At 34.1% G+C, this 21,251-nt stretch overlaps 1 protein-coding gene across 5 annotated transcripts in view; it reads right to left on the bottom strand.

Moving 5' to 3' along the window:
- RhoGAPp190 (Rho GTPase-activating protein 190) overlaps positions 1 to 21,251 on the bottom strand; it is a 33,001-nt gene continuing 11,750 nt past the window's right edge. Inside the window, exons 11-27 of one of the 5 annotated variants that reach the window (XM_019047596.2) lie at positions 20,601 to 21,044; positions 19,719 to 19,892; positions 18,325 to 18,576; positions 17,159 to 17,337; positions 16,525 to 16,666; positions 15,473 to 15,651; positions 13,783 to 13,905; positions 10,616 to 10,660; positions 9,916 to 10,049; positions 9,024 to 9,188; positions 8,042 to 8,162; positions 7,106 to 7,363; positions 6,392 to 6,483; positions 5,550 to 5,907; positions 4,856 to 4,987; positions 4,036 to 4,141; positions 1 to 3,008 (exon numbers count right to left, since the gene is read on the bottom strand). In XM_019047596.2, the coding sequence (XP_018903141.2) occupies positions 2,810 to 3,008; positions 4,036 to 4,141; positions 4,856 to 4,987; positions 5,550 to 5,907; positions 6,392 to 6,483; positions 7,106 to 7,363; positions 8,042 to 8,162; positions 9,024 to 9,188; positions 9,916 to 10,049; positions 10,616 to 10,660; positions 13,783 to 13,905; positions 15,473 to 15,651; positions 16,525 to 16,666; positions 17,159 to 17,337; positions 18,325 to 18,576; positions 19,719 to 19,892; positions 20,601 to 21,044 (3,103 nt within the window). In that variant the 3' untranslated portion in view covers positions 1 to 2,809. The remainder of the gene's footprint in view (positions 3,009 to 4,035; positions 4,142 to 4,855; positions 4,988 to 5,549; positions 5,908 to 6,391; positions 6,484 to 7,105; positions 7,364 to 8,041; positions 8,163 to 9,023; positions 9,189 to 9,915; positions 10,050 to 10,615; positions 10,661 to 13,782; positions 13,906 to 15,472; positions 15,652 to 16,524; positions 16,667 to 17,158; positions 17,338 to 18,324; positions 18,577 to 19,718; positions 19,893 to 20,600; positions 21,045 to 21,251) is intronic. The other 4 variants (XM_072301752.1, XM_072301755.1, XM_072301753.1 and 1 more) reach the window with 4 other exon arrangements.

The following is a 21,251-nucleotide window of genomic DNA, read 5'->3' as shown; positions in this document are numbered from 1 at the left end:
TAAAAACATGAAAAGTTTATTAATTTAATACCTATAATGATCTCGTTCTAAAATTTGCAATAGATATTGTAACATGAAAAATGCAAACAACATAAAATGACAAAATATCTGATGCCAGAATATTAATATGGACAACGATAGCTAAAGCAAGCTTCTAGAATATATTTTATTTTTTTTTTTTTTTCAAAAAAAAAGTAGAAAAAAAGAAAGGGGAGGAGGAGGAGCGCAAAATAAACAGCTTGACTTCTGAAGAATGCTTCCCGCATTCACAAAACTATAGTCAAAGACATTAAAATGGCACATATCAGATATACTTTAAGTCAAAATAATTTTTGTATTGAATACAAGCAGAATTGCAGAACATAAAAAAAGAAGAAAAAAAAAATTACTTCTTGGAAATTCAATAATGTATTATTTTTGAGTATTAAAAAGTTATTGTTGGAGAACACTGGCCTGTCTTGATAAAGAGCCACAGTCTCTGCTTTACTTAACCTAAAAGACATCAAGTGACTACAAAAATGAGACATTAACACATAAACTTTCAGACTCATCCGAGGTGAGATTCGAGACAGAGGTGAAAATTCACATTTTCCCTATCGGATTTCTGTACACAAAATTTTACAGATCAATAAAAAATAAAAAAAGCATGATTATCATTAATGCTCTGATAAGAAAATCACATACAAATAGTACAATTATTAGTGCATGGGTTGATTAAATTTAATTCATAAAATATTCATTGGAGGTTAGAGGTGAATCACTGATTTGCAAACCGAATTTGAGGGTTTAATAGCAGATCAAAAAGAAAGAAGTTCGATTTAAAATTGATCAATGAGATTAAGAGGTTAATATACCTACTTTAAAAACAAAGGCTGATAATATTTAGTAGATATCTTTGAACAATTAAAGGAAAAATTTCAATTTAAAAAAATAATTGATGTTTAAGTCTAATTTGACGGCTGATCTTGGACTAATTAATTTTCAAAATAAACGAATTAAAAGAAAAGTGAAAAAATCGGCAAAATGTGTTAAAACTTGAGAAAAAATATTTGACAGAAATTAGCTGCAAAAACTTAAAAAGAAAAAAAAATTCTTCATCAGAGCTGAAGTTTTCCTTAAGCTGGCAAGCAGTTGCTAAAAATGCAAAAAAGGGTTGGAAGGATATGAGAACCATGATTAAATAGGAAAACAGGTTTTGATAAAACATACTAGAATTTGAGAGCAAAAGTTTTCAACGGCAAGTATTGAAAAAAAAAAGAAATATTAATGATAAAATAATTTATCTCATATAGTTCCACGATGGTAAATTATTTACCATGAATGCATTCAAGTATTATTTCACTGTAGAGAGAGACTTCAGACTATGTTGAGAATGTACAAAGATTTTTCCATTCCTCTGGGTGAACAATGAACCAATAGACTTGCATTATTTTCCTCTTGAAAAAATAGGGAGAAAAATGTAATTATCTGTGTGGAAGGCAGTTTCAAAATGAGAAAGTCAGCAGTTCCCACCAGACAATAAATCTGAATTCAAATTTGTGCTAGACAATATTAACAATTTTCTTTTGCTCAAACAGCAACTCTACCTTGAAAAAATGCAAGGAAGGATATTAAACTACCAGCTGGAAATGCTGTAGTGCCCTTGATGGATTTCAATTCTGATTTTATTAACTTCTCTTAACTGATTAAGACTCAAGTAAATATTATGAGAGACTTTGGGTGGTATACTGCAATATTCCAGTAGGAAGATCAGACGAAATGTGTTTAAAAAAAAAGACAGAATCATGATAGAGAGAGAACCAAAGTGGAATTGGGAAATTCTTTTTTTAACAGAATAGAAGAATAAAAAATAAAATCCAAAACACAGTTTTGGATCGTGGTGCAATATAACTGCCTTCCTATAAATAAAAAAAATTGAAAAGAAAATATGTGAGCAATAAATTAAAGCAAAAAAAAAAAAACAAACAAAAAAGATGTTATCAACTCGTCACAGACGCTTGAAAACAGTTGAAATAATAAAACTAAAAATAAAAATAGATGAGCAAAGTAAATAATTTGAACTTAAAGTTTGCTTCGATAAATTGAACGGTAAGTTCATGACTTTTAAAATCCTAAAAGGTTATAATATGTTGATAATTAACATACATAATTTTATTTTTTCCTGTTCACACTGTCTGGTAGGGCTAGTCATTGATATGACTACCTAAGAAAAGAAAAATATCTAACACGATTGAAAGAGAAGAAGAAACAAGTTAAATTCATAAAATAAAACTATTAAAAGCGTAGACAATCTGAGAATCCAGCAAATAACAAGGATACTAGAAATTACACATAACAAAAATATTTTTACAATTCGTCAAAGTTTCAAGGAGAAATCAAATCAAATAAATTAGTGAAAATAAATAAATTACAAAAAAAAAAAAAAAAAAAAAAATAGATAAATAAAAATAAAATAAAATGAGAAAGAAACAACTAAACTTTGAGGAAGAGGGAAAAGTTAAAATTCATGCAATTCTACTCTGTCCGTAAAATATATTCTTCGCCTGTCTAAGGATCAAAGGAGAATGAAAAATATCTAAAGGAATTTAATCAATAGATCAAATTTGGTTTGCAGCACGGATTATACCGTCAAATATGGCACTAATACTTAAAAGGCTGCTGCATAAATATGGACATGTGACTGATAACCCCCCCAAAACTAATTGATAAAAATCTTCATCACAATGGGCTAAAATAGGTATTTGAAGCAATAAAAATAAAAGAACATTGTGGGGAGACAAAAATGGAATGGTATAAAGAGATCAGTTTTTCACACCATGACAAAAGCTTCTTTACCACAAAAGAGGAATGGGTACTGATCGATCATGGTTTGTACAATGTCTTCTAGGTGAGGCCTCATTTGTTCGAACCGAGCCATATCGCTGAATTCGATTGGTAGTAGAGTCGGCCACCAGCAAATTGCCAGATTTTTAGAGTCCATACTGTTCAACTTGCAGTTTTCTGATATCCTGCAATTAAAAGCAAATCAAACCGATTATTCAAACTGCAATGGTATTTTGATCAAATTTTTGCAAAGTAAAACAAGCAAGCGAATGGTCAAAGATCCTTATTTGTGTGAATTTATAGTAAAAAAAAAAAAAAAAAGTTAAATGAATTGTTCCAAGTAAATGGGTCAATTATGCTAGTCACAGAATAGTGTTTTAATGACTTCATATTATTAATCTGCAAAAAACAAAAAAATTTGTTCAAACACCGAGTTTTAACGTCCAATGTTAATCGGCCTCTTAAAAAGCACAACAAACAGATCTCATCCTCCAAGATGGCGCATGTCATGGTTTCTTCCACCTTCATTTCATTCGCGTTTTATAAGACGAGCAACCAAACCAAATGTGTGTATCACTAGATAGTTGATCCAAGATGGAAGAAACCCTAGTTTGAACAACCGCAGAGGATGTTGTTATACATAGAGTTTCTTAGGACGAATTTTGGCGAGAGGATTAGGAAAGTTTTTGGCTTACTGCAAACCTTTGTAACAACAAAACAAAGTTCCGTCAGAGCAATGGTGCGACTACAACCTGCTTTCAAGTTGGTAGCAATAACAACCGCATCCAAAATCCTCAATCCACCTTCCATATTTGTTTGGGGAATGGATGGATGCAAACGTCAGTCACAGGTCATCAAACCCCAGAGTTTAGTTCTTGACTGTTGCCAAGAGTTTTTCTTGGTGTTAGTCAAATTGCTGTTCAACCTCAGTTCAACAAAAATTTTCGCTGGTCCTCTGAAAGTCTTCAGATTGAGGTTCTACAGTAAATTGACAGTGTCAGAATCATTCAGCAATTCCCTGGTTCACGATGAAAAATTGCTGGTGTCTAAACAACGAGGTCAGTTACAATAAACCATTTTCACCAAATCTAAGCATTAGTAGATAAAAAATTAAAAAATAAAGTGTTGAGTGAAAAAATAATAAAAGAAAAAAAAAGCTGAAAAGAAAATGTAGAGGGAGCTATTCATAAGAAACTCTGGTGACAGACTTACCTAACAAAATGGTGAAACACAAACTTGAGAATTTCAAAATTTACAGTTGGTAACTTCTTCAATAAACCTCTAAGAGCTAATAAACGGCAACTCCGGTCAGCTTTGACTGAAAGATACAAATTTCAGGTTGTAAAAGAAGTACACAAACAATTTGAAACAAACTTTGTTTAGCAGAGAGATAATTATTGAAAAAAGTAAGGATACGGTGCGATAGTAAGATATGGCTTGATGGTTGAATAGAATAAAGAAAATTCCTGTGTGTTACAGTACAGTACAGCACCACACTTTATCATTTGAAGGAATTTTGTTATGTTTGTCTGTTTTGTCTTCCCGACCTGCGAGGAAATTAAAGCTCTCTTTGATCACCAATGAGATGTTGCAACATTCCGTCGCTAGGCTGACATAAGGGCGTAACTACACATTGAGATGAGCCTGGAAAAGCATTGAATTGTATAGAGGACAGGGTTCATTGCAGATTGTAGTTACGCCCTTATGTCAGGTAGGCAACGATTTGTGCCATTGCATTTGAAAATACCGAAAAATGTACTTCAGCCCTGCTTTTCTATAGATTGGCACACAGGAAGTTCGATTTTGAGAGCCAACTGTACTCAGAAAACTGCAAGGAGCGACAAATCAAATAATATCATTATTTAGCCAATGCTGCATTTTTTGGTATTCTGTGGGTAGTTCTTTTGATGAGGTAACTTATTTAACGGTGCTTCAATTCTTAGCCTGCCTACATTTCAATTTTTTTATGGTTTTCCGAGCATAGTAAATTCTACAAAAAATAAAAACTTCAGGAGAAAATCTTGCAACTTACTAGATAAGTCTTCTAATTCTACCATGGTGTCTTCTGGGAAAAGAGGGGGGAGCCGTTTTGAGAAAAAATCTTTTAGAGCTGTAGCGACAGCATTCACTGGAATGTCTAGTGTGTTGATATCAACGTTACTATCTGTGGAGAAAAATACAAAACATGATGGACTTATTTGGTGTAATGAACGGAGAGAGGATTATTAAACATTGATGAAAAGCTCATTTCACTACGTTGATCGCCACCTGCCATTACAGAACTGAGTTTTAAGGATTACAGTTTTTAATCAAGAGGCTGACTAACGATCAAGTTTCAATACTGATAATTTTATCAGATGCAGCAGGGAATTTTTTTTAACATACTACATGCGCTTTCCTTTGTAATTTGGGCTGCTGAATAAAAAAATAAGGTTTGTCTCTAATATGTACCAATTTCTCCCATAAAATATAATTTTTCCTTGGGAAGTCTGTTATAGGGAGGGAAATCCTGATTTTCTGGAAAATTTGAGGGCGTAGAGAAAAAACTGAGGACATGCTCTGACTTAACCCTAAAATTTCAATGTGAATCCTCCATCGAATTGCAAGCATTTTCAAAAAAACTTCTGACTTGTGCTATTTTAATATTAATGAATGATCTTGGTAAAGTGCAATTTGAGAGGGTGATAGGGTCAAAGTAGGTGAGAGGGTTTTGCAAGAAATCTTACCTTCTTCAAATTTATGAAAAAGTAATTCCACATGTGCCCTATTACCAGGTACACGGTAAATGCCTTCGGAGTCTAGTCCCTCTTCTTCAATGAACCTGACACACTTTTCTAATATGACAGGTACAGCATTATTCTCCGACTGAACGAAGTGCTCCAAAGATGGTTGCATGGTGAGAGACCCACTCCCACTCTTTAGTTTTGTTTTCTGCTTTTTCTTGGTTTCCCGCTCTTCAGCTAGCTTCTTTAGTTTTTCTTCCTTTATTCGTCGCTTCTCCAGTTCCTTTTCTTCTTTTGCTTTCTGCTTTTCTTTTCTTCTCAAGGTTTTATCACCGTCTTTCTGCTTGCCGCCAATTCCAAACTATAAATTATAGAAAATTATTTTCATTAGATACGAGAGAGTCTCTTGTCAGATTTCATGAAAATATTTGAAATTTCAATTAAGTACAAAAATGCATTCTACATAAAGTGTTTGAAATTATATCATGAGTTGATTAAAGCAAAAAAATCGGATGTTATGGTCCATTTTTCATACTTCGAATTCCGGATTTTGCTGATCAGGTTGTACCAACCTACGTCACAGGGTACACAATCCTCAAGATGCAAACACCTCCTTTTTTTTCTCTAAGATCTAAAAAGAGGAATTTTTATCTGTTCATCAGCCATCCCCATGGTGCGCAGTGTGCGCACCAGTTTGGCAATGACCAAGTTGTTTCTACGTTTAGCATTCCTTTTTTTGGGAGGTTTTCATCTTGGTACTTATTGTTGATAGCGGACCATGAGATTGAGAGTGAATGCAACAATATCAGAACAGAACATAATTAAATTATTGTTTGCTGCCTTACCAATGGTGAATTTAGATCTCTAGGTGACGACGGGTCTAGACTTGAATCCTCATCATGAATAGCTCCATATATCCTTTCAAGTCTCTGTTTGGCTGCAAAAAGATAAATTTTTGATTTGAGAAAAAATGTCAACAAAAAAGAATTAGAAAACAAGATGCTACTTCTTGATTAAGATAAGCCTATATCTACTCTTGTCATGCCATCGTAGTTTTAAAAATCGAGCTGATGGCCATTCAATACCTACTTGGCCTACAATGGCCTCTGTGGCCTACTTCCATTCAATATTTTAATCTTCTTTCCTTTCTCCTGAACAATAATTTACTTTTATTACAACCAAATACTCCTCCTAGCCCCCATTCTTTGAATAATTTTGACTGATTTCACCATCATCTTGATAGAGACAGTTGTAAATAGAGGCTCTTTAACAGCTGTTTTTTGCTTGCCATCCACAGAATTTGTTATGAGAGCTGATTACTCTGAATTCCAGAATTCAGGGATAACTAAAGTTACTACTTCTTACCAAACAAAATGTGCAACTGGGCCTGACAATCAAGAAAGCAGTCCTGAGGGGATGCAATGGAATCTTCACTTCTAGTGGTTGACACATAGATAAAACCAACTTAGATATTATCTTCTTCCTTTTTTCACTTTTCCTCCTTTTTTAATCAGTATTGATTCTACATAAAAAAATAATACCAAAGCATTTTGTCTAACCTTTCTCATGACTTTCTACCGAGTTTTCTTTGGGGTAAGAGAAACTATGCTGAGCTGGGAAGGCAAAATCCATAGGACCAGGTCCGTTGGTTGGAGGGGCACTGAAGGGAGGAACTTTAGGGGTTGCAACTGGAATGGCCGTCCTCTTCTTCCGAGTCCGCTTGTGCATTGTAGATTTTCGATTTGTTTTTGAGTCTCCTGGACAAAGTCGATGTCTACTCTCTGGGGAACTTCGATCACTATCGGAGTCAGAATATGCTGAAATGAAAAAAAAGGAGAATCCAGTCAAGTCAAAGGAGAAATTTGAGAATGCTAAAGTTTACGTACATCTCTCTGCCATAATAGATTCCTGTGGTGGTTAGGCGTTGCGTCGCAGAGCGCCTTAGTGCACTGTAAAAGCGACTAATGTATAAGTATCTCTGAATTTCTGCTAGTCTTTTTTAACTTTGCCACCCGTCTTTCAAAGCATATTACAAAATACTACAAGACAAGATGAGTTTACTACTCAGAATCTTTTTTACGTCCATATTTTTCTACTTCAAACTAGAGCATAAGTTTTATATAAATTGTCAATCGTAGATTTTTCTTCTATACTTACAGCATTTAGAAATGGGCACTTAGGAACAAAATTGTCAACTGTAACCTACGTATATCTAAATTCTTTGCGGAACCTCAGTGCGTGAGAAGTAAGGATGTTGGATGTTATCTTGATTATGAAAGGAACAAAAACCTATTAAGAGTTTCATTGAATGTTGAAGGGTAATATCTGAAATATTCGTAATGAATCCATAACAACTTATCTTCTTTTTTTTTAAAAGAAAAGGCACTTATCTGTCATCTTCAAAACGACTATTCTACGAATCTAAAGCGCTTGGTATCAGCTAAACAATTAAAAAAAAGAAAAGAAAAAAAAAACTTGAAATTAGAATAACTTACGCTGTCTACCTTTTTCCCGCCTTTGACGTAGCTTTAATTTGTTGGTGCCAGAAATCATATCTTGAACATGAGAATATGAGTACTCTCCATCATAGCAAATACCTGCCAAGGAGTCTTTAACCTAAAAAAGAGGAGATAAAAACACTGATTACATGTAATTTAAAAATTATGGAACTAAAAAGGAATGAAGTTAAAGTTGTTGAGTAGACACATCAGGCAGGGTTTTTTAATCCATCTTAAAAATTGAATCAAAAGAAAGATAATTGTAAACAATTTAAAAAAAAGTAAAAGGAGAATATATTAATCCAGAGGTAGTTATTTAACTCATGCTTTATCTTTAGACATGCAATTAAAATGAAGTAAAAATAAATGTGTCACTTTGTGTTGTTAAAACCGTTGAAATTTTCAAAGTAAAAATATGAACAATAAAAAATATTAAGGACTGTTGGGTACAGTTATGTATTCTCAAGTAATTTTTACTTTTACTTTTCCCAAAAGGCAGATACATAGTAGGACCGATTAATAACTTATTAGTGAAAGAAAATGTGAAAAACATAAAAAGGTGGGCAAAGAATCGCTACCAAAATATGTACACAAATAATAAATAAATAATTTGAGACGTTTCTGTTAATGTTACTACAAATACATTATGCGATTACATAACATAACAGCTTCAAAAACGGCATTTACTGCAAACTAGACGTAATTAAAGAAAAAAGAAGATAAAAACTGAAAAAGAAAAAAGAGAAAAAACGTTGAAACTCAATCAGTAGGTAATCAAGCCCGTACTCTATCAGGAATTTTTCTTTACTGTTGGATAAATAGTTCACTTGATCAAAAGTATGGGACGAAACTTTTTTTAACGAATTTTAAAGTTTAAGAGTGCATGTGATGAGAGCTTGAAAAGGTGGAAGTCAGAATAAATCGATATCTGATCTTCTGATTATTGACAGTTGACAGGGAAAATTAATTTTGTACATACTTGTGAGTAATCAGCCCCTAATTCCACAGTTTCTGGAGTAGCAAGAGGAGCTTGACCCAATTTACTAAATCTAGATGGGCGGGGAGGGTGTTCTTTGTTAACATTCATCCGTGCAATCGCATCAGTTACTAGCGTGAAGTCTTTCATATTTAATTTTCCCGGTTGCTAAACAAAACATTTAACAAGTAAGTAAATCAAAACAAAAACGAAATCAACACTGAAAATAAATCAAAATAATGACAAAATAATAAATAAATAACTAAACAAAATAAAAACTAATGTGCACAGAAAAACTTTGACAGAGGGCTTTTAGTGATGATGTTAGTTGACTAAACTGTACTAAAAAACTAAAAAGCGTAACACAATACTGCTTCAGCTGATTTTTGATCTATTTGTGTGGATAAAAAATGGAAGCTGCATACATCTTTAGAAGTTTTCCAAATGATTCTACAATTAGACATTAGAAGTGTGTGGATGAAAGGTTAACTATCCAGAATTAGTTTTTAAGGAAGGCGAATAAAGTTTAATTCAAAACGTCAACTTACTTTTTGAATGACTTCTTCACCTCTTCCCCCGCCCGATGAGAAGAAGCCAATTATAGATGACAGCTTTCAAAGCAATCTCAATAGATATGGATAGTACATTATTTATAGGATAGTGCACTATACCAAAATAATAGGCTAACAATCTGGGCAGTTCTATCAAAGCTTAACTATTTTGATGATTGTCTCCTCTTTTTCAAGATTATAATCTGACAGTGTACTGAAAAACTCAGCTTTTGTGCTTTATAATCACATTAAAAATAAAAGACTGACAAAAGATAAGATTCAAACTCTAAGTCGATAATATTAAGACATTAAACGAAGCATTGAGGGGTATTCATGTATGTTACCTTCATTGTATGACTATTGCCTTTAAACCGTGATGACTTCGAAGCATGTCTTCGTCCAGTGGTGAAAGCATGTTGTGAGAAGTTGTTTGTCCACACCCCACCTTCCTGCATCAAACCTGCATCATCAACCCAACCTGCCGAAGAACCAAACAAGTTAGCTTGTTCAAATTTTGAGGTAAAATTATACAATGATAATGTAAAAAGGAATACACAAGACCCATAAAAATAAAAAACATAAACAAATTTCAATATCATTTGGATTGATTGTACATCGGAAGAGGGTAATTTTGAAAGATTAGCGCATTTTCATTTTTCTCAGAAGTTCCGACTGATCGAAAAAATTTATTGCAAAACATCATTCGATTTTTGAACATTTCAGTTGTAATTGGCGCCATTCTCTTAAACTTTAAAGATTCATTTTCCAGACTAGCCATTGGCATCTTCACAACCAGGAAAAAGTACTGACATTCTATTGTTTGAATAGGTACGGAGGGCCTGATGAAGTCTACATTTGTTTGATGTACACTGTCATTTAGTACTCAAAACTACATTTTATAAATGTAAAAAATATCTGATTGATTGTGAGTCAGATTGTTTCAACTAATTTTTTTTTTGGCTGGGGAAAAGATTTGGAACATTTTAAATTAAATTTAAATACAAGAAGAGGAAAAGTAAGAACTAAACCAGAGTATATTTTCACCTGAGTCATGAGTAGCAAGTGATTCTCTTGAACCACTGACATCCGCTGCATTAAAAGAGAAAATTAAAATTTGAGAGAGAAAGAAAAAATAAGAGATAAATGCTTCAAACAGCTTAAAATTGTATACATTTTTGGATAAATTTACTTGGCAGGATGAACTCTTTTGATGACGTATCATTATTGCGAGAGGGAATTTCAAAATGATTCCATTCACACACAAAACCACAGGTGCCTAATGAAATGTGATATGCAAAACTGAACAAGATTTGAACGATAGTCTGCTAATGATACAGCATAATTCTGTGTAATGAGGCCTTAGCAGTAAAAGCCGTTAGCTGCTTTAAATGAAAGCTAAGATTTCTTCTGAGGTCTAAGACTTCTTCTTCTTCTTCTAAGAGGTTTTTTATCTACTTTGGGTCATTTAACATTTTTCAGCTATCCTGGACGGAGAGAGTGTATTTATGGGACCTTTGAACGTTTTCTGATGACTATGGATGGAACATTAATAGACACTGTGCGCCCTTTGCAAGTGAATGTCTAGGTATTGACTGTCCCTCAGATGTGATGGCAATATTATCCTTCATAAAACCATTCCAAATAGAAGCTTTTTCTCTCTTTCCAGATTGGAATCTACTCTTCCAACAGACAATAACTTGAATGGTCAGAATTCAGATCTTATAATAAGAAAGATCATTTTCGTTTCTTTAGAAAAAAGTCAGCTAGATCAATTTGTGTAAACTAAGACACATTTTTAGCCTTTTAAACTGATTCATACTCTTTAAAGTCTTTCCGGTAACTTTTAGAAGATGAGAGCACATCAATTAAAACTGAAGATGAAGAGCACACGTAAAAATATCAACATTTCTACATCGGCTAATATTTTTTTATTGCATACTACAAACGTGCAAGATAGAGAGAGGCAAAGAAAGAGATTAAAAATGTTTCGAAGTTTAAGAACTTCTTGGGAGAAATAAAAGAAATTCCTGTTGAAAAAGCCACTGAACTAAAAAAACTGCATGCTAACCAGTGCATATTGAAAAAAGTGTGAAAAAATACAGAATTGTGATGATGTAGCGAAAATGTTTCTTTTCAGAAAATGTTGAGAACCTGATGTAGTAGAACCATGTTTGTTGATAGATATTGAGACTTCACATTATTAATCTCGTTGTTGTGAAAATATGGTGAGCTGATTAAAAATCTCAGCAGAACAGATTCATATGCATGATGTAGATGATCTACAGATGAAAAAATTGACCTAGCGAAATTTACACGAAAGGGACTTCAAAAAAACCCATCCTCAGGCACAATTCCTAACCCTTACTTACAAATGTGTTAAAATTCATGGTTTCTGAAAAAGTAAAATAACACCCTGTAACACTGAAACAATTACATTTGATCATACAAAAGAGACTTAGTTTTTTTTTGGGGGGGGGGGGGATTTCTCTCATTTCCTTGAGTACTCGTGTACCTAACACCATGAAATTTTGAAATCAAAAGACACATATAACTACGGATTTTGCTTGCCATGTCAGATTAAAAATTGAAAGCACAAAAAAAGAAAGAAAACAATTTAAATGTTGGAACATCAAAAAGCAAGAGAATCAAGAGACTCTGCTATTTCAGAAATCCTCCCAATACACAATATTCTCTTGAGTATGATTATAAAAAAAGCAGGAGCCAATGGAAACATGATATGATGAGAGAGAGCTCAAGGTAAATCCTCAGCAATTTGGAGAAAAATTCGATGGTTGATCAATCAATTGATCATTTCTTGATTTTGGGAAATTTCTCCTAAAATCTACAAGCATCACATCACATCACACTGTACTCCATTAGGTATTTTTGAACAAGATTTGACAAAAACACTCATTAAAAAAACACCGCAAGCACATACCAAGTGAAAACAAAGATAATCACTAGGAACACACTTTAAAATCTATTTCAAAATTTCTTTCTGTCAAATCTTGGGTAAAAATATCTGACAGACTACAGCGTCATGTAATGTGGTGGTTGAAGATTCCTGAAGAAATGCCCTAAAATCCAGAAATTATCAGAGTTGTTCTCTAACAGAGAGCTAGAGGCGAACTACTTTTTGAGTTCCTTCAATTACATATACAATGACTAAACAATAGACTTGTAGAAATTAACAAGTCCACAATGATGGTGCAAATGAAGGTGCATGACGCAAAATAATTAGAACTGATTTACGGCGTGAATACAACAATAATAATCATGCCAAAACTTGCAAAACTCGATGGACTTGTTCTGGCAGTCTTTGAACGTGATTGAAGCAGGTGCAAAGTCTAATGCAACCCCTAACGGATCAATTATTATTGACTCAACAGTGCTGCAATAAGAGAAACTCATAGGTGTGTAAAAGCAGAGTAAGCAGGGTGTCTACTAAAATTTCAATTAGGATTTTCATGATATTGTAAATGAAATTTCCTGATTTTTTGCGTGAATAAATTGACACTCATTTGATTTTACAAACCAACATATTGGATTAATTGAATCAAATTTTTCACTTTTGCATGAGCGAAAATGCAAGTGGTTGAAAATGCTTGACGCACTCGGAATTTCCTGATTCATGACTAATTTTCCTAGTATTATCCTGATAATATCAAGTTCTTTGATATTTGCCAGTTTTTACTAACGTAAACACCCTAACAAGTATGTAAGATTTCCAAAAACTTTTTGATCAACTCTGGAAACTTCTGGTTTGTACTTAATACATTAGATAAATCTGGAGAAATGTTGCTTTTTTAGGTGGTCTGCTACATCATAAAGCCAAAAAATACAAATATCATCTCTGTGACGTTCAAAACCTATCTTGAAGAAAATATTTGAATGAGCTGCCGCAATGGACGTTAAAATCCTTGCGTCTTAAAAAGCGATAATCATCTTGTTTTCATTATACCGAGGTAAAGTTTTAAATCTCACGGAAGCACACGAGAATTGAGAATTTCCATCTGTTTCAGTGTTCGTCTAAGATCCCAAGAAAGGAAAAATGTGAATGTAGCAAACAGACAGTGGTTTACTTCACCCCAAAATCAGAAATTCGAAGAAGGAAGATTTTTCCTGGACAATAACAATAACAAGCGATAAAGGATGCAAAAGATCTAACAGGGTGGATGACATATAACAGCTACAGTTTTTAGAAACATTACATGTGATTTCATCCAAGCTGGTGTTAGAGCCCAGATTCAATCCTGAATTGTTAGCGAGATGGCCGAAGTGATCGGGGGGAGCTGGCTCGGGGGGAGTCGTAGGAGGGGGATACACTTGCAACCCTATAACCAACATCAATTCTTACTAAACAAAGTCTAGTTAAACATCAAAAGAGCTCCTTAAATGCGAAAAATGTCATTAACTTTATGTGAACTCAGCACAAAGCTTGAATTTTAGTTGCAGGCTTAAAGAAAGCTAGAAAAGGATGGGGTGAAAGTTCACAACCTGGTTCACATAAATTCTGACTCGGCATCGGAACAAATCTATTTATCAATCATCATTCTTAAGGTTGTTTACTTTCCCTCTGAATTTTTAGGCCGAGTAAGTGAATAGTGCCTAATTAGTAACTAGGAAACTTTTTTAGTTTTGAAAAATTGAAAAATTATGCATTACGTATAGATACAAATGTGAGGATATATCGTCACTTGATTTTACTGCCATTACATAACTTCAAGGGTTCTCAGGAACATAGAAATAAGAAGCTATAACCTAAACCTGTGAGGAAAAAATGCCAGATTGAGACAAACTGTGTGCTTTGTGGAACTTTTTGCACCCTTCAGATATTAAGAAAAACTCTACTTCTTTATGCTCATTTCCCTCAAATTCCGAGATTTTCCTCTTGTTTCCTCGGATTTATGCATTGCAAGAAAGGGTACTTTTTGCCCCCTCATTGTGTCTTCTCAAATGCATCTGAGCCCGAACGTATGAAGCACATTTTTTCTGAGGATCAGAAACGTTTCCTTGTGTACAATGTCTCAGCCAAATCATTAACATATAAAATGGGCTATAATCTACTCATTAGACTTACCTATTTAAAGAAAAAATCTGAAGTAAGAAATAAAAATGTTAGAAAGAAAATCACTGGAGGATTGTCAAATAACAGAATATTTGATTGAATTCTTGCACACATCAATAAAAAATGAGAAATTAGTAGATCGGAATAAACCTCTAACGAAAAACTCCTTTCTCTGGATGCGATCTCTCTTGCCGATCAAAACTAACTCTAAGAGCGAAGAGTGTCTGAAACTTAAAAAAGACTTGGTTGCTCTGTAGTTGACTTTAAATTTCCTTTTTTATATGATCAATTATATGTACTGACACAAAATTGATCAAAAACTTAAATTGGAAGAATGAAATAAAGTTTGACTCAAAACTACTCACTGAATGTTGATCAAATGCGCAAAAAGCATAAGTGAACTGAATGTTGACGAGGTGGAAAAAATATTTTAAAGTCATGAAAGAATCAAAGATTAAATTTCTTGAAGAGGCCTCACCATCACCAAAGGAAAGGCAAAAAAATTGAAAACTAGAGTACAAAAACCAAAACCAAAAACATGCTGGTAGATAAATGATTAGAGAGAAACTATGTTCTCATGAGGGTAAAAAAAGGGGAAAAAGGAGTAAAATGAAATAAGTGACCGGTGAGTGATAGACATTTTTAATCTTGATTAAGCGAATCATAATTCCTCTTTTCAATTTGGGAAAATAAAAACCAAAATAAGTATTAGTCTTATAATTCCTTGTCAGGGTTCATTTTTAAAATACTCCTAATTTCACTTTAAAATGTTAACCATAAAAAAATGGAAGGAAGCTTGTGAAAAAAAAAAAAAAAAGAAATACTGTGCTTACCATGAAGTTTATTGTTTGACTGTAATGTGCTGGTATTGTTTCTGCTGTTCTCTTGTGCAGATGCATACACATCCAGGGGTGAACACGTATCACTATCTTCGCTCCCGCTGATGAGCCGTTCTTGGGAGTATGCTGGAGAGAAGTCATTCCCTTCTTCAAAATAGAGATCACCACAACTCCTGGCGAGAAAAAGGCAATAATAATTTAGCATTGATGACAGTAAATCAATTTTTAGCAGCAGAAAAAAATAATAAAAGTAGAATACCAAATTAACACACTGGGATTAAAAAAGGCTAGCTAGCTTAGGAAAAATTAATTTAAACTTTCTGAAAATCGTGAAAAGGTATACGTAAATTTGTCTGATTCGTTTATGAAACTCTATTTATTTATATAGGTAGCCCTAAAGTAGGAGATTTGTTTGAAAATGGTTAGTTACATAACCACTCACTAATTCCATTTACATACATTTTATTACAGTTTTAAAATTAAAATTTATGTTAAGTGTATAAAATAATGAAATATTAACATTTAAAAAAGTAATCTATAGTAAGAACTAATATTGCCAGCTAATTAAAAGCCGGCAGTAGCACTAAAAGAAACAGAGGATTTGTCATGAAAGAAAATAATATATGTTACAATTAGTGTCTCGTCAAAATATCTGTTAATTTCGGAGTTTATCATCAACCAGATTTTTATTGAGCAACAGAAATTTTTTGTAGAGTAGCAGTTAAAAATGCACTCAGGTTACAAAAGTGAGCTTATTGATTGCAGTTGCAGTTGCTATACATAACTGAAAAAGTAAAAGACCGAAATGTCTTTTTCGATAAGGTTAAGGGGACAATATCTATTGAATTCTGTTCAATTGAGTTGGTTGCAATGTAATGTGAATGTGATATTTTGGATTTCACGAGTCTACATTTACTTTATAAAATATGTAAATTAAAAAAAAAATGAAACATATTTTTGAGATTTGACTCATATTTGACTAAGTGATATCCTTCTCTAATTTCTTAAAGCAATTTTGATTACATGAAGAAACACCATAAGCTTACCCTTGATCAGAGTTCATTTTTAGGCGGTAACTTTCATGTCGAGGAGGTAATGGAGGATTAGAGGGGTCTTCCAAATGGAATGCACGTTCGATTTCTGGCTTCTTATCCCACACCTCTTTGAAGAATGGAGTATAAAATGCCGCTGGAAGAAGGAGGAGAAGAGATTAAAAATTCAATCAATTTTCAGAGAATGAACAACTTGACTACACAAACTGATTTTTTCATGGCAGTAGAGAAGTTTCCTTTTGTACTACCTACTTCTCTTTACGAATGTTTCGATTCATATGCTAATGAGAATATATGAAACTGCTCACCGACAACCCAAAACTCTAGAGGTACCTTTACATCAGATGTTCATACTTTTCAAGGTCTCTTGTCTTTCTTGAGAATTGTCAACAGCAGCACTTGTTAGTGCCGAGGAAAGCTGACAAGGGAAACTTCTGAATCGTCAGCTTCAATGACGATCAAATTTTTGGTTTCTTCACAACTTTTAAAAAGAGTATAAAAATTCTGAAGAATACATGGAAATTCTCACACAGTAAAATACATATTACAGAGTACTTTTTGAGTCACTCCTTCGCTATAACTACTATCCACTGATCGTGCTGTAACTTAACTATTAGTTTGTACTCACTTTTTTGTTGGAATGATGATGAGTGTGTCATAAAATGAGCTTGAAGCCGGTCTGCTGTTGCATTTCCTTCTGTGATTAACTGATGCGAAACGTCATTGCTGAAAAAAGCACTTGCTCCACCGGAGTCTGTCACAGCCATAATTTGAATAGGCAAATGCGAGATGTTCATAGAGAAAGCACTAGAGAGAGTAAAAAAGACCAATCAGCAGATAAAATAGATGTATTGGTCACTGTCTTTTTGGTGCTTGGATTGTATGATAGAAAAATTTGAAACACTAGAAATTTTGGAGGTTTTATTCAGAGGAAATGGCTGATTTTGGATGACGTCTGGCTGCTTCCTCTTAATATGTACGCATTAAAATCATAGAGTACATAGAGTTGTAATGTAAGTGGGAGAGCTGGCGCCACTTTTAGGCATTTTTTAAGTCCTGAATTCCGAGACTCCTGTATGACGCCGGGTCACTTATTCGTTACATGATTGATTGATTTTGATACACGGGTACCCGGCCATCCGAAGTAAACAAAGAAGATGGGAATTACTAAGTATTCCACACCGCCATTTTGGATTGAACATGTATCGAAAAAGTGACTGAAGCTTGGCGCATACTGGGCTCAGAACTCGTCAAGCAAAACATGGCACCAGCTTTCATTTACATTACGACTCTATGGACTCTATGATTAAAATCTGACGCAGACTATTCAGTGATAATACGTAATGGCAATTTAAACCACACTTTACTGAATGGATTTCCTGTTTGCTTATTTCTTTTGTGAGGTTTGTGCAAAGATGTTCTTCGTCTTTATATTTTTCTTTCTGATTGTCATACTTATAGTTGCAAATTGGCTTGCGGACTAAGATAATTTTAAAAATAACCTTCGTCATATCCACAAAAATGAAGATTCAGGATGGTTGCTTGAAAAGGCTTTCAGAATTTTAATGTGAGGTTGGGATAGTAAAGCCAAGTCTTAGTTCCAACTAAAAAATTAAATTTAATTAATCTAAATCAAAAATCATTTTTCTTAAGTAGCTTTGCATAAAGTAATAGGATATTTAGCAGCAATTATTTACTTCAGCTCTTAAAATAAAATTTTGACAATAGGAAAAAAGACAATGATATGGCAAAGCTAAAACTTGACTGGTTACTTGACACTTCAGAATGACTTACTTTAATGTTGCAAGAGAAGCTTTTCGCTTCGCCGAGTAGACTAGAATAAAACCATGGACTAGTTCTTCACGAAACGCATTGGCGCCGTGATATGAAGAAATGATCACCTCAACTTTTCGCTTAGAGGTTCCCAAGAATGTCTCCAGTATTATACTCCTATCACCACTAAGAAAACAACACTGATGATTCAGCAGAGGCCCAACGACATTTTCCAGCGAGTAGGGATCTCCGCAGAAAACACACATAATTATCCTGGAGAAAGAGAAAAATTTGAAAATGAGAAGATATAGACAAATTAACATACATTCAATCAATACAGGTAGATAAGTACAGACCTTACAGGTGATAGACCTTGCAGGTGTGGCGTCAGTTGCCCAATCGTGGAGAAAAAAAAAGGAAGTGCTTGCATCTTGAGGATTGTGTACCCTGTGACGTAGGTCGGTACAACCTGGTCAGCCAAATCCGGAATTCGAAGTATGAAAAACTGACCATAACGTCCGATTTTTTTGCTTAAATCAACTCATGATGTAATTTCAAACACTTTATGTAGAATGCATTTTTTCCATAAACTACACAATTTCCAAGAAAATCCATGATAAAAGTCGCCACACCGACCTGTGTCATCAAAAAACTTCCAAGATGCCCAAAATGCAAACACCTGTTTTTTTTTTCTCTCTATGTTGCCCGATTAACCTTTCCAAAGACAGGTGCATGTGGCGTTTGGGTGTTGCACGGTGTCAAAGTGCACTATGAAAGTGACTTTTATGGATATATGGACCGCGTTTAACAGAAAGGAACCAAGCCACATCAGCTGTCGCCAAAAACTGGGCAATTTAATATTTTTACCAGAGAACGTTTGTGCGGATTCCTTTGAAAATTTTAAGCAATTTGCCTCCTATAAAATAGAAAATTCACTGAAATTTGCACGAAAATCCGCACATCCGTTTTCATGTAAAAAAGTGAAGCGCCAAATTAAATTTGGCAATAGCGGATGTGGCTTGGTTCCGTTCTGTTTAACGCGGTCCATATAGACCTTGCAAATATTTAAAGAGTAAAGTATGGAAGAACTAAGGTTCATTTAGTTCTGAGAAATATTTTGTAAGAAAATGGAGACTGTAATATCAATGGCCTCGATTGAGAATTAACTGATATCTACTTGAAACTGTAATTATGATTTGAGATTTAGGCAAAAAGCCTTTAAAATGTTGACTACCACCCCCAGTTGAGAGATTCTGTTAATCACCTGTTACCTGAGATGACTTTTAAGGCATGCTAGCACTCTGGTTAGGTTTGAGCGGTCCTTCAGAAAAAATGAATGTATGATTTTTCTTAGTAATGTAAGAGGAAAAACACTTCTGAGAAAACAAATAAAAATAACTGAGAAAAACACTCACCTAATATCTGGCTCGGAACATTCTACTACTGCATGCTGATAACTGTTCAAAAATCCTGCTCGATGCCTAATACTCTGGATCAACTGCCGCAGAGCACTGGCAACAAGTTGAGGACTTAATCTCCTATTATCTGTCATGGCCTCTAAGGATACATCGATAAACGGACATTGCAAACTGTAAAAAAAGGCAAAAAATTAAGATTCATTGGATTTAATGTCACTCAGTTGGCAATCCTATTCAATATTTTACCCAAAGTTTGGCCTTCTGTGAGATTAGTCAACGGATCACATAAAAAAAAATACAATAATGATAGGAATTGATGACACAAGTGCTTCTCTTAAGGATATATATTAACATAAAATATTCTGGACGATGACAATTCTTAGTCCATCTTCTGGGGTTGCTGCAAAATGTAGAGAATGAAATTCCCTGTCACTTTAAGATGTGTCAGTTGGTTATAAAAACATCATTTGAAATAGTTTTCAGGCAAAATGTGTTGTTCAAAACGTCAAACCCATTCTAGAACTTGAATAAAAGTGACTGAAAAATTTGTCCATGACATTTACAGGTTGTCCCTAACTTTTTAACATTCCCTGACATTTCTCAGTTGCCCCTGGCTGTGGCAACCCTGAATTCTTTGCAGCATTTCCAAGTAATTACAAACTTATACCCTCAGCAGCCTGATATTAGAAATGTATGCTGGCATGATGAGAATCAAAAATCGATATATTACAGAGTGCAGATAGGGCTATGTCTTGTCTTACCTTGTCAACAAAGCCAGTTAAAGTTTCAACTATCAGGCTGTTGATGCTTGCTGCCTGATTCATGAAAAATACGTGCAAACAAAAAAATGAGAAAAAACAATTGTAGACAGTTCCTTACCTATCAGCTAGACTTTGACCTTCTTCCCTCAGTCGAAGAATTTCAGCATCCTCTACTTGATTTGTTGTACCAACAAACAATATGACTAATGGTAATCCTTGGAATGGAAGACGGTCATTCTGCTCCAAGTTTGAGAGCAGAGTTATCTCTAGGCTACGTCTGATGTACTCGAAGCTTTCTGAATCTGAGTAGACGCAGAAACATCCGTGCGGCATGAAATTTGATGACTGGAATGAGTTGTCAGGCAGACTCACGTCTCCGTCGATTATTCTATGGTCTAGAGTGTACAGCTGACAGTCAATTTCACATTCATCGTCTTCGCATAAATTCCGAATTTCTGCAGAGAGCTCGTGTGCCAAACCATGGATTCCCAGCATCACTAGATTCACTTGGTTGTTGTCTGAATTCAGAACCCACTGAGTGTTGTGATTCCAAGAAGAAGGTCTACAAATTTTAAAAAACACAAAGGAGAGATTAGCAGAGGTACAAATGACTCAAACAGATTGTGCACATTCAGCTTTCATTTATATTAAAACTAGACAGGGAATAAAAGTCATGTTATGATCTTTATATTGTAATCTGTAAATAAAGCTTGCTGTTTTTATTTGACATTTGCCTAACTTTTTGTAATTAAGAATGAGCAGTAGAATT

The sequence above is a fragment of the Bemisia tabaci genome, chromosome 6, assembly GCF_918797505.1.
Source record: "Bemisia tabaci chromosome 6, PGI_BMITA_v3".
Lineage (NCBI taxonomy): Eukaryota > Metazoa > Arthropoda > Insecta > Hemiptera > Aleyrodidae > Bemisia > Bemisia tabaci.
The sequence above is the reverse complement of the archived record's forward strand: the minus strand, read 5'-3'. Positions and strand labels throughout refer to the sequence as shown.